The 14,888-nt window shown below is 36.3% G+C and overlaps 1 protein-coding gene across 1 annotated transcript in view; it reads right to left on the bottom strand.

Moving 5' to 3' along the window:
• The window catches only part of LOC131846877 (protein halfway-like), a 71,074-nt gene that overhangs the window by 1,130 nt on the left and 55,056 nt on the right, over positions 1-14,888 (bottom strand). The window contains 7 exon segments of the mRNA XM_059196300.1: positions 213-317; positions 1,534-1,692; positions 2,611-2,723; positions 2,726-2,795; positions 3,497-3,669; positions 6,298-6,498; positions 11,117-11,242. Of these exon segments, the coding sequence (XP_059052283.1) occupies positions 213-317; positions 1,534-1,692; positions 2,611-2,723; positions 2,726-2,795; positions 3,497-3,669; positions 6,298-6,498; positions 11,117-11,242 (947 nt within the window).

A 14,888-nucleotide genomic window follows, 5' to 3' on the forward strand; every position in this document is an offset into this window, starting at 1 on the left:
CAGACTTTCATGTCCCTTATACCTCCTAATCATGTAACTTTTTAACTTTTTACGTTAAATCTTAACGCACAAATAGACAAACAGTTTTGGATTCAAGATTTAAATATACGTAACAAAAAATCATTAAAAATATAAGGTATCCAGCTTGAAACCAAAAACATTTAAGTTAAGTCGAAATAACCATCCTCTTTGATGAACTTTTTGTTACATACCTTTAGCATTTTTTCAGTGTTACAATCGCAGTGTATACGATTGCCTGCTATCAAGAAAGTAGGGCCCGTAGTGTCAAAGCGATTCCATAGCACATATGTGTGGATCTGTTAGAATAGAATAGAATAGAATAATATATATTACAATCACTCATCACAACACAACAATGATGATGCTCACAACAGCATATAAATCTATACATATAAATAAAATTAGACTGTCTGTTTGTAATATTGAAATAACAGTTTTATACTACATGCATATGAATATAAATACGTTACGTAGACCAAAATAACATTATTCACAATTTTTGTCTGTCTGTCTGTTTGTTCCGGCTAATCTCTGAAATGGCTGGACCGATTTTGACGGGACTTTTATTTTAGAAAAATAAACTTAAATTCCACGTGACCGAAGTCGCGGGAACAGCTAGTTATAACATATAAATAGAAATATGTAACACAATACAAATCATTACATAAAAAAACGAACAAGAAAATCAAACAAAAGAAATTAAAAAATATGAACACATGTTGACGATTTAAGATAAAAAAAAATCAAAGTTCTTGTATAAAAATATAATAACAACTACCTGTCCCGGCAAACGTTTTGCCTTACAATAAAATAAAATTAGGAGTGGACTACCCCTAACATTTAGGGGGATGAAAAATAGATGTTGGCCGATTCTCAAACCTACTCAATACGCTCACAAAATTACATGAGAATCGGTCAAGCCGTTTCGGAGGAGTATGGGAACGAAAACTGTGACACGAGAATTTTATATATAAGATTTTAATGCCTGATGATGCTTTGTTTAGACATAGACACCTATACAAATATACATTGTAAATAAACTAGATTTTAAAGAAAATTAATAAAACATTCAATTGAATATCTTGCCAGTTCTTCTCAATTGGATCTATATTGTTTAAAATATACCCTGTATCATCATTTATCATCATCATTTGGTAGCAGAGTAGTTTCCCAAACATATATACTGAACTGGACGGTAGGTAACATTAGTGCTAATTGGTGGTTTGTATTCACACACTTAAACTTAAAAATGTAAAGTAATAATAAATTAGTTAAAAGAGCAACACGCAAGTTTCTTGCTCATTCTTCTTGTGATGAGACAGCTTTCCGAACGAGCGGTAGATTAGAAAAATGTAATGACTATTCAAAAGTGCTTCAATGTAAGTTTATTTGAATAAATGATTTTCTATTCTATTAAATGAAAATCCGGAGCATGAACAACTATTGCCATAGACGCTCGTCATTCAAGTAATATAAATAAATACATTAGTAATAATTAGACTTCATACTCACAGTTTTAAGTTTATTGTGTACAATGGAGAAGAAGATGAAGTTGTCTATGAACTTGGTGCCCTCCAGCTCCACGATGTTCACTATATCGTTGTAGTCTACTATCAGCTGCCGAAGGTGCTCATATGTGGGGTCATCGCCTACCGCTTGAAGCGATGTTATCTGCAATCAAAGATAACATTTCAATTAATAATAAATAATAATATATAACCCTGGACGATTTACACAGCGCCATCTAGTCCCACGGTAAGCAGAGCTTGTGTTATGGGTACTAGACAACTGATATAAATACTTAGATATATTTTTAAATATATACGTAATATATGGCGCTGTGTTAATTGTCCAGGGTTATATATTATGTGTACATATGTATGTAAACGTTTTGCCTTACATATGTATGTACACATAATATATAACCCTGGACAATTAACACAGCGCCATCTAGTCCCACGGCAAGCAGAGCTTGTGTTATGGGTACTAGACAACTGATATAAATACTTAGATATTTTTTTAAATATATACGTAATATACATATGTACACATAATATATAACCCTGGACAATTAACACAGCGCCATCTAGTCCCACGGTAAGCAGAGCTCGTGTTATGGGTACTAGACAACTGATATAAATACTTAGTTACTTTTTATCCTCTAAATACATACATAGTTAGAGACCAATCATAGTCATGAATACAAATGTTTGCATCGTGCGAGGAATCGAACCCGCGACCACTGGAAATAAAGCGGTGTGCCAAACAGCTAGATCACCGACGCCATCGATCAATGATCAATTAATAATCACTATAGGACCGAAACTGCTTTCCGAATACAGAACGTAATGCAGGGTAATGTAGAATAGAATAGAATAGAATAGAATTTTTATTAACTCGTTTTTACAGTAATAACATAAGAAATACAAGAATAATTTACACATTAAAAAACGGAGTCAATGTGGGCCACAACTCAGTATAATGCTGGAAATAGTTTCCAGCGCTGATTTTCAGTACGGACGCGCAAATATTACAATTAAATGTAGAAATAGTAAGCAATGGGTACTAGTAAGGTATGGGTCCACTCACATTGTTGTAAGATATATTGAGCTTCACTGTATTCGGAGGCAGGTTGGTGGGCATCCTCTTCAGGTGTCGCTGGGAGCAGTCCACAGCGACCAGGTTGGTCACCTCTTCCCCACCAGCTCCAGACGTTCCAACACGCAAGTGCAGTTGATATTCTCAGGTTCCATTCTTCGGCAACTGGCGTTGAGCTGTACATCATGATTTTAGCTACTTAAGTTTCACTCTCTTATTAATATTATAAACGCCAAGTGAAGCGAAAGAAGTTTGTGAGCGACAAATAGCCATCCGCTATTTGTTGCTCTTTCACGCAAAAAGTACTGAACGGATTTTGATGATTTTTGCAGTAATATAGCTTATACAACAGAAATTTCATGTGGGTGGTAAAGCGGGCAAAGAACAAATTCATTTATTCATGTAGGACATTTTAACTGCTTATGTTTTTACTCTACCGTCCAGTTCAGTATACAGATTCAATTGATAAGAACTGACAAGAACTCAATTGAATTTTCTATTTTTTTTTAATAATATAATAATAATAATAATAATCTCAGGACAATTCATACAGCGCCATCTAGTCCCAAGTTAAGCTAGCTAAATTTTTTTTTTTCGTAAATACATACATATTATACATAGAAAATACCCAGACCGATACAAACAATCATACTCGTGAATACAAATGTTTGTGCCGTGCGAGGAATCGAACCCGCGACCATTGGATATAAAGCGGTGTGCTGGACCGCTATACCACCAAGGTCGTTTTAGAAACCAGACTATTTACAATGTCTATTTATGTATATAGGTGTTTATTGCTGCTGCTATACACCAGACTGATAGGGAACTCTGTGTGGTTAGAATAAATCAAATAATGAAGTGTCTTGGAGTCACCAACCTCTTTCTGCACCCGCAGATGGTCGATCAGCACAATCTGCACATCTTTGAACCAGTTGAACTCCAGGTCTAGTGCGCAGTATGTCTGATTATAGTGGAGGAAGGTCACCAGGGAACTGTTGTTGGTCTCGTACATCGCTTTCTGGAAGTGCTTGCATGGAAGATACTTGTTCCCTGAAATTGGAAAGTTTGAAGTGAATTTTCCATATAGAACGGATAACGTTTTCGTAACCGGAAATCCTAATTAACCCAATTTTCGGTCACGAAAAAGCGTAACCTCTGTTGAAGGGGGTACACCAGAGGTGGCCAGTGTCTTGCGTTGTGAGGATAGCCGCTTGGGTTTTATATAAAATAATAAAGACGGACGACGACGATTGTATGTTCTTTATTCGAGCACCGGAAACGGACGACAACATTAGGAAAATAATCTAAGCACAGAGTACAAAATAATAAAATAACTTTTTCTAAATATTAAGTATTTGGATACTCTAACAGCCAGCTTGATAAGACCCAAGATCTGTTTACTATTGAAACCCTGTGCGATCTACCAATTACATAGTTATTGAAATCATAAATTAAACAGCATAGTTCAGTACAAACTGTTTTAGCCTATCCTTCAGACAGTTCGGCTAAGGCAATTTGTTCACTAGTGAGGTAATAGAGTGATGAGTTTTAGGGTACAATGGGACTGGCATATACTTAGATTGTATAAAAGTCCCTAAATGTTAGAATTAAATAAAAAAGAAAAGAAAACAGTACACAATCATGTAGTATAGTATTTTTTTATTTATGAAAGAGAGAAAACACAAATGTGAAAATTATTCTTAGTAAGTAAGTACTTATTTACTTTATATGTATTATGAAAATATCATCTATGCCAGAAGGAATATAGACGGTTTCAAAAGAGTTAGTGATTGCACTAATAAAAGCTTACGTAACAATAACAAACTGATTTTACCTAAATGTCGTTTGGCTAAAGTTAGTAATTCGTTTTATGGCAATTGCGTAAGGTTTTACAATAAAATACCAGAGTCTGTTATAAATCTGCCAGAAAAAAGATTTAAATGTCAAATAAAACAGTTCCTTTGCAAAAAAGCTTACTATAAAATTGAAGAATTCGTTAACGATAATAATGTTTTTATAGAAAAACTTAAAATCCATAGCACTGACAATATTATCTGATTACATTAATAATGAGTGCGTAGCGACTTCTATGTTGATTATCGCATGCCTCTTACTTGTTATACTGTAATTATTTATATAAAAAAAACATCTATTAAAAAGAGCAACACACAAGTTTCTTGCTCATTCTTCTTGTGATGAATCTGCATTCCGAATGAGTGGTAGAATCAAAATATGACTATTCAAAAGTGCTTGTAATGAGTTTATTTGAATAAAGATTATTTCTATTTCTATTAGTGTGAGTATTGCGTAGTTGGGAATTGCCAACCTTTTTTTACGGTAACGTTGCGCTGTCTGGTCTACGTATTTATATTTTTTGCCTTGCCACGATCTACTGGACTAACAGTCCAGTTGATATATATAAAGAGAAAGGCAGTCCGTTGAACAAAATGTTAGGACTTACAGTCTAGTTGATATATATAAAGAGAAAGGCAGTCCGATGAACAAAACGTTAGGGTTTCCAACACAAAATTCAGTTATATAAATAGTCAAACTATTTTAGTTAATTAACTAACTAACTAGTGTAGTAAATTTTTTACTGAAAATATAGTTCGAAATTTTAATTGGATATGGACAAGCCACACGATGGAATATATAGATCTGTTAGATGGGGGCCGTATAGCGTGAGAAAATTTTAACGAGGTCCAGAAAAAACTGCTGGCTATTTATCATTTTGAATTATAAAATACAGGACATAAAATTAATATGAGACACCGACCGTGGGCCAGTTCTTTATAGTTTGGTACTCGAGAGGACCAGCAAATTCGAAGTGTGTCTTATAACTGGGCGATCTTCAATCTCTAACGATATTTGTTGATGGCGGCAAATATGTAATATTTGATAGCGGTCCGAGGTTCGACCTTTCGCCGTACGCAAACTAGGACATGTCCTGGAAAAACGGGACGGTTGACGAGGACTACAATAACTAGGAAATGTCCTGGAAAAACGAGCCGTTTGGTGACCCTGGTGACTCTATATTCAGCTATATAAATAGCCAAACTACTTTAGTTAATTAACTAACTAACTAGTACAGTAAATTATTTATTTAAAAATAGTACAATTCATTAATTAGTATTTACTGTAAATAATAATAAATATTTTCGTTTTCATTACTAAAGTTTGGTATTCAATTTTTAAACCATTTTTTCCAATAAAACAAGAACTATATATAAAATTTACCTTTTTTTTTTATAACACAGGGGACAAACGAGCATGCGGCTCACCCGATGGTAAGTGATTACCGCCGCTCATGAGCACCCGCAACACCAGGGGAATTGCAAGTACGTTGTCGGCCTTTTAAAAAGGAATAAGCTCTTTTCTTGAAGGTTTCAATATCGTATCGGTTCGGAAATACCATTGCTGGAAGGTAATTCCATAATGTGGTTGTGCGAGGCAAAAAGTTTCTAGAAAACCGCACGGTGGAAGACCGCCATTCATCCAGCTGATCAGGATGGTATTTCAGTTTCTGGCGGGTGGTACGGTGGTGAAACTCAGCAGCTGGTATTAATCCGAACAATTCCTCAGAACACTCCCCGTGATATATGCGGTAGAAAATGCACAGAGATGCAATATCACGCCGCAAAGCCAATGGGTCGAGTCTGTCACATAGACGTTGATTACCTGACAAATCCACTGAGATATTCCTGTTGCTATGCACCAGACTGAGAGGGAACTCTGTGAGGTTGTTCCCGGAGGCGTCCAGGACCGTCAGGTTGAAGAGGTACGCAAACGGGCGCTGTATAGACGGCTGCAGCTTGGAACTGGTGAGGTTGTTGTTGGAGATGTTCAGACACGCTAGCGATGAGTACTTCGGGAATTGACCTGCGAAATAATTTTTTTTTTTTGACGGCCTCGGTGGGCTAGCGGTTGGCACACCGCCTTACTACCGATGGTCGCGGGTTCGATTCCTCGCACGGCACAAATATTTGTATTCATGAGTACGATTGTTTGTATCGGTCTGGGTATTTTCTATGTATAATATGTATGTATTTACGAAAAAAAAAGCATATCTATGTATTTGTATCAGTTGTCTAGTACCCATAACACAAGCTTTAGGTAGCTTAATTTGGGTCTAGATGGCACTGTGTGAATTGTCCTGAGATTATTATTATTATTATCATTATTATTATTATTTCAGGCTATTACTGGCCCATATTATAAATACCTGATAGACTAACATACACATATAATCTTACATCTATACATATAAATAAAATTGTAGTGTCTGTTTGTAATATTGAAACAACCGTTTTTTACTACACGCTTATGAATATAAATACGATACATTTTTACAATTATTGTCTGTCTGTCTATCTGTCTGTTTATTCCGACTAATCTCTGAAATGGCTGGACCGATTTTGACGGGACTTTTATTGGCTGATAGCTGATGTAATAAGGAGTAACTGAGGCTATTTTTATTTTAGTTAAATTCCACGCGGACGAAGTCGTGGGTAGAACTAGTAATATTATAATGGAACGGATTATGATGAAACTTCAGTAATATAGCTTATGCATCAGAATTGCGACTTTGAAGTGGCAATGGGCAGGGCACATAGCTCGTAGGACAGATGGCCGTTGGGGCAGTAAAGTCCTCGAGTGGCGACCACGGACCGGAAGACGCAGCGTGGGAAGGCCTCCAGCAAGGTGGACCGACGATCTGGTCAAGATCGCTGGAAGGCATTGGATGCGAGCAGCGCAGGACCGATCGTCGTGGAGATCTTTGGGAGAGGCCTATGTCCAGCAGTGGACGTCTTCCGGGCTGCGATGATGATGATGATGATCAGAATAACATATAGGCTATATTTCTATTGACATTTAATGCGGGTAAAACCGCGGGCTCAGCTAGTAATAATAGAAATATAAATAGTGTCTGTAGTCAGGTCACTGCACTGACTACGGAAATCTGCCACGGTAATGCCGTTATATTTTTTTTTATAACAAAAAAAAATATTTTAATAGTCACCCAGTGTTCGAAATTAGATCACAATTATTTTAAATTTAATAAATTTACATTACTTTTTTCTTTACAATTAAAGTCTGTGGTCAATTTGAGAAGACAAATGTTTGCTTATACTGTTTTTTGTCTATAGTATTACTGAATGTATATATTATACCGATATATTTTTTTTATAACAAAAAGATATTCTAGTGGTCACCCAGTATTCGAAATTAGATCATAATTAATTTAAATTTAAGTTTAACATTCTGTAACACTATAGACAAATATTATAACATTAAAAGCAAACAGCTTCTCAAATTGACCACAGACTTTAATCTATACATATAAATAAAATTGGAGTGTTTTCTTGTAATATTAAAATAACCGTTTTCTACTACATACATATGAATATTAATATGGTACATAGGTATACCAAAATGACATTTTTTTACAATTTTTGTCTGTCTGTCTGTCGGTCTGTTTGTTCTGGCTAATCTCTGAAATGGCTGAACCGATTTTAACGGGATTTTTTTTGGCAGGTAGCTGATGTAATAGAGGTTCACTTAGGCTACTTTTATTTTAGAAAAATAAAGTATAACTCCACGCGGACGAAGTCGCGGGTACAGTTAGTTATAAATAAGTGTGTATGTCAAATAGATGGTATTATACACTACCATGTATTTGACATATATTTTAAGATGATACTCACTAGTAAGAATCGTTTGACTTCCGTTATGTTCCGATGCTGGAGGTTATGCCAGAAAATGTTGAAATATAATAAATGAGTAGTTCAAATAACAGCCCACATGATGGAATATATCTTATATATAAAATTCTCGTGTCACAGTTTTCGTTCCCATACTCTTCCGAAACGGCTTGACCTATTCTCATGAAATTTTGTGAGCGTATTGAGTAGGTCTGAGAATCGGCCAACATCTTTCATCCCCTTAAATGTTAGGGGTAGTCCACCCCTAAATTTTATTTTTATTTTAAGGCAAAACAAACCCTTGCCGGGACAGCTAGTATATACAGCCTTGGCCAAAAGTATTAGGCACCCTACATTTTACTAAAAATAATAATTAGAGACAACTTATACTTTTTGAATTGATTTATTACCATTAAATTACACAAAAAAGAATTAAAAAAACTTATAATCTAGTCATTCCTTCTTTGGATTTCATTACTGCACTAATTCTAGCTGGCATACTGCGTACAAGCATAGTGCAATCCTCCCTTATAATGGCATGCCATTCTTATACTAACCCATTTTTAATACCGTTTTCGATGTAGTACTATGCTCTTTAATCTTGCGCTTCAAAATTCTCCAAAGATGCTCAATTGGGTACAAATCTGGGGACTGTGCTGGCCCATGCAACAAGACAATGTTGTTTTCAATAAACCAATATATCAAAGTCGCTGACTTATGACAAGGTACATTGTTTTGCTAAAATATGACTCCGTCTAAGTTGGTATCGCCGAAAATACTCGTTTGCGAAGGTATAAGCGCAGTTTCAAGCACTTTTATGTACTTTTCGCTGTTCTTATGACCTTCACAAATAAACATTTCGTCAACCCCTTGAGCATCCATGCAGCCCCAGATCATTACGCTGCCTCCTCCGTGCTTTACCGTCGGTACAACTCAATCTGAATGGTATTCTTCGCCCACACGTCGCCTCACGAAGGTCACACCTGGCGTTCCAAATATCTGTTGAAAAATGAAAATAAAAAGTTTTTTTAAACTACCCTAACTTTTATTATTTCAGTAAAATAAATAGCTGACAATGATTATTAATAACAAAAGCAGTAAAATTTACTTACTTCAAAGTTAGATTTGTCAGACCACACCACATTGGCCCAATCTTCCTCACTGAAATGTCAATGTCGTAGAGCCAATTCAAGCCAGCTAGCTTCTGAAAGCCAGAGCTTCTTCCTGGCTTTGTATCCTTTTAAGCCCGTTTCTTGAAGTCGTCTTCTGGTGGTCCGAGCACTTATTGGCTTTCCAGTCTCTTCGGACAAAGCAGCAGCAAGGTTTGATGATGTTTTCTTCCGATCTTTCATAGATTCGCGTATTAATTTTCTATCCTCATGCTTCGAAGTCACACATTTTCTGCCTGTTTTTGGATTATTAGCATGACTGCCAGCCTGAGCAAACCGTTTGATGGCAAATTGCACGGCGAAACGCGAACATTTGACTAACTTAGTAATTTTTTTTTGCGACTTCCCCTGTTCATGGAGAAGTTATATTTTTACTAGATTTTCCAAACTAATTTCACTTATTTTCGGTATTTTTAAGTAAATTAGGCGTCAATTTAATCACTGAGTGAGATATAAAAACTTGTTTACTAGTTAGAGTCTTGAATACAAGTGACCAAACATTGACTAATAATAATGCAAAAAATCGAATCCTTTCTTTTCAGTCACCAGTTGTTTTATGACCATCAAAAATAGAGGTTTGCTTTTGTAGGAAGGTATTTGTGACCCCGGTATGCCATCTAAGATAAGCATTTATTCATTGTTCAATTGGTAAACATGAATTGTGCATTTTTCTGGGGTGCCTAATACTTTTGGCCAAGGCTGTATATAGAGTGTTACAGATACAACAAGATAATTGACGCCGTAGTTTCGTCACTCCTGAATCTTCACTCTTCAAATTAGAGATTAAGAGAGAGAACTTAAAAAAATGAGTCAAGATTCGAACCCCTAGCGGTGCCCTCAGACTAAAGTCTCCATAAGTCTGGAGTCTCCATAAGTAAGGTTTGGAGTGCCATTTGCTCTCGTTATCGTTGAATGAAGCTGTAAGGCTAGCTGCGGCCAACAGCATTAGAATACCAAAATTCAAAATTTAAATTCAAATTCAAAATATCTTTATTCATATATTCATGTAGTACATATCTTTATTCAAAATATTTTTCGGTTATTTAAGATTTAATTTAGATTAATTTTTATTATTTTATATGTATGACTATTCAAAAGATCTACCACGTGCGCTGTAGCATGGTGAGGGTGACAATTGTCTTTATTTGTAGACTAGAACATTTTGGCTGGAATTAATTAAATTACTACAGTTATTAATCTAAATATATATAACTCAATGGTGACTGATATAGTGATCTATCAACGCACAGCCCAAAACACTGGACGGATCGGGCTGAAATTTGGCATTCAGGTAGATATTGTGACGTAGGCATTCGCTAAGAAAGGATTTTATTTAATTCTACCCCCAAGGGGATAAAATAGGGGATGAAAGTTTGTATGAAACTTTGTCAATTATAAACCGATCGGGCTGAGACTTTGCATGCATAAAGCTATGGTACAGCTGAAATATTAAGTCATAACTTGTAAATTCTCAACTGTGGCGGAAACTTTCAAGAGTGAAACGAAACGTTACTGAAACTGTCACCCGCACAGCGCACAAGGTATAGTATATTTGAATAAACATAAGAATTTTAATAAAGAATAAAGATTGAAGAAAACAATAATGATTTCTATTTGTGTACTAACCAACAATCTTGCCGATATCGCCGTCTGTGAGTGACATAGACACGAGCCGCCTGAACACAGCTTGGGATACGTCCAATTCGTCGATGGTCGCGTTCAACACGTGCAGATTCGTCGTGTTCTGCGTCACTGTAACGTCATATTCATCATCAATCTCGTCATCATCGAGAATATTTAATAATAATAATAATAATCTTAGAACAATTCACACAGCGCCATCTAGACCCAAGTTAAGCTAGCTAAAGCTTGTGTTATGGGTACTAGATAACTGATACAAATACATAGATATATATTTTTTTGTAAATACATACATATTATATATAGAAAACACCCAGACCGATACAAACAATCATACTCATGAATACAAATGTTTGTGCCGTGCGAGGAATCGAACCCGCGACCATCGGTCGTAAAGCGGTGTACTAGACCGCTGGACCACCGAGGTCGTCAAATTTATTTAATACATTTAAACTTTATTACATCATTTTAAAGTACATATGGCGGACTTAACACCATGCGGCATCTACCAGTCAACCATCGGTATGCTGCAGAGAATAATTGCGCTATCAGTGCGGCTGGTAGGATGATACAACCAACAAAACTGTCTGGCAATTTAGGAAATACAGTTTAATAGTTGTCTGATTAAGATATATAAACTTCAGCTTTAATATGTTTTTAAAGTAAGAAGTTATTGTGAATGTGTAATATTTAGAATTTATAATTATTATTATTATTATATTATTATTATTATTATTACATATATATATATATATATATATATTTATTATATCTCCCTTTTTACGGGGGTAATATATTCAAACACGCGGGCCTTAGCCAAGCATGGATGAGTTATGTGATGAAGATAGAAATTTTCTGACTATTCGGCATGTGTTTAGTATGACGGCTTTTTGTAATAGGTCTATTGTAGAGGAGGGGATATGCAACGTGTTTATATTATTATTAATAAAATAACGTAAGTATCTTTATAAAATAATACAGTTTAGGGGTGTCCGGCGGGGGGTTGGATCTATACTAAGTGTCCGGCAATGAGCAGCGCAAGTAATAATACTGTTACGAATAATATGTGAATAAATAGAGTTTCTTAAAATACCGAATATGATATGAAATATTTTACACCTTTGTTACCTGTTAACTGCCAAAGGAACCACGATCCAGGTTTCATGTTTGGGGATCTTACCTGTGTTGGGGACACACATACAAGAACTTTCACAATTACTAATAATATAATATATCTGGCCGTCGTGGGCTCTTGCTCTAACATACAAAAACATATGAATAAATAGCTGCATATATGTATATACACATAAATAAACTATAAATATAAGAGATAATATGTAAGAAACTAAATACATGTCTGTTAGAAATATTGTTTATTTTTAAGTGACTGAAATAGTTTTTTGGTTTTATGGATGAATGGAATGATGCGCCTGCGCTGACAGGGCTTACGGATTAATCTAGCGGGCCAACAATGGAGGATGATAAAATGAGCATATAGGTTCGATTTTTTATTATTACGAAATTTGAATACATTTGACCGCAACCTCACCGATGTTAAGTGATGATGCGAATCATGATCATCAGCTGTTACATAATACACTTGTCCTAAATATAAACCTTCCTATAGATTTACTGTAACTATTGCTAAAAACTGCATTAAAATCCGTTACGTAGTTTAAAAGATCTAAGCAAACATACAGCGGAAGCCACTTTATTTTATACTATAATTTAATAACCCAATTTTAGAACCAGTGGGACGATCGAAACGATATTCTCCGTTTTCGGGCACGATTTCGGAATGAACGTTTTTCATGGTACGAATCACACGAAATATCGATCCGAAATTTCGGAATTGCACTTCGTGGTAGACCTACAGCGACTGCGAACAAACAGCGGAGCCTACTTCATTTTATACTATGTAACGATAACCCAAATTTAAGATTTCAAACGCCAAAACGCCGCTTATAACTATTCAAACCGTTCCAGGACTCTACAAAAACTGGGTCATCTCCTGGGAAAACGGAACGGTTAGCGAGAACTCTACAGAAACTAGGATACGTCCCGAAAAACAGTCCAGTTGGCGAGGACTACAACTACGACATGTCCTGGAAAAAACGGGACGGTTGGCTAAGACTCTACAAAAACTAGGCAAGTCCTGAGAAAACGGAACGGTTAGCGAGAACTCTACAGAAACTAGGATACGTCCCGGAAATACAGTCCAGTTGGCGAGGACTACAACAACTAGGACGTGTCCTAGAAAAACGGGACGGTTGGCTAGGACTCTACAAAAACTAGGATATGGCCTAGTAAAACTGGACTCTACAAAAACTAGGATATGTCCTAGTAAAACTGGACTCTACAAAAACTAGGATATGGCCTAGTAAAACTGGACTCTACAAAAACTAGGATATGGCCTAGTAAAACTGGACTCTACAAAAACTAGGATATGTCCTAGTAAAACTGGACTCTACAAAAACTAGGATATGGCCTAGTAAAACTGGACTCTACAAAAACTAGGATATGTCCTAGTAAAACTGGACTCTACAAAAACTAGGATATGGCCTAGTAAAATTGGACGGTTGGCGAGGACTCTACAAAAACTAGGATATGTCCTAGTAAAATTGGACGGTTGGCGAGGACTCTACAAAAACTAGGATATGTCCTAGTAAAACTGGACTGTTAGCGAGGATTCTACAGAAACTAGGACATGTCCTGGGAAAACGGGACGGTTGGCGAGGATTCTACAGAAACTGGGATATGTACTGGGAATACGGGACGGTTAGCGAGGATTCTACAGAAACTAGGACATGTCATAGTAAAAGGGGACGGTTGGCGAGGATGCTACAGAAACTGGGATATGTCCCGGGAATACGGGACGGTTGGCGAGGATTCTACAGAAACTAGGACATATCCTGACAAAACGGGACGGTTAGCGAGGTTGCTACAGAAACTGGGATATGTACTGGGAATACGGGACGGTTGGCGAGGATTCTACAGAAACTAGGACATGTTATAGTAAAAGGGGACGGTTGGCGAGGATTCTACAGAAACTAGGACATGTCTTAGTAAAAGGGGACGGTTGGCGAGGATGCTACAGAAACTAGGACATGTCCTGGGAAAACAAGATGATTGGCGACTCTAACACCAGCCTTGCACCCGTACAACTCAACAGGTCGTCTATTTATAACGTGGTAATTGCAATTTGTATGTGGCATTCGCAGTTTCATGTTAATTATAATGTATAGAGATAGTATCGAGCGCGGGGTCGCTCGGCCCGACCGGGCAGCTGTCAAATTAAGTGATTACACGCATAACAAAGGGCCATGTGTTGATAACCTTTGGTCTAATTTATACACTCGACCACTCGAAATTCGACCATAAATAATTTATCATTCAGTAAGACTACAGATAAATAATATTAAAGACAAACAGTATTAGTCTATTCTCTATATATTTTACGGCTTCGGTGATCTAGCAGTTTAGCACATCGCTTTACTTTCGATGGCCGAGACAGTTCGATTCCTCGCACGGTGCAAACAATTGTATTGATGAGTATGATTGATTGTGTCGATCTGCGTTTTTTCTATGTACTTACAAAAAATACATACATTTAAATATTTATATCAGTTGTCTAGTACCCATAATAAGTAACCTTTTACCGTCTTATTTATTTATTAACACAATTTCACCAGACACTTTAACAATAAACAAACGAGTATATATATGTCACAACATCAATTAGCATCATATTGGCCGC

The sequence above is a fragment of the Achroia grisella genome, unplaced genomic scaffold, assembly GCF_030625045.1.
Source record: "Achroia grisella isolate CSIRO2021 unplaced genomic scaffold, CSIRO_AGI_Agris_v1 utg512, whole genome shotgun sequence".
Classification (NCBI taxonomy): Eukaryota; Metazoa; Arthropoda; class Insecta; order Lepidoptera; family Pyralidae; genus Achroia; species Achroia grisella.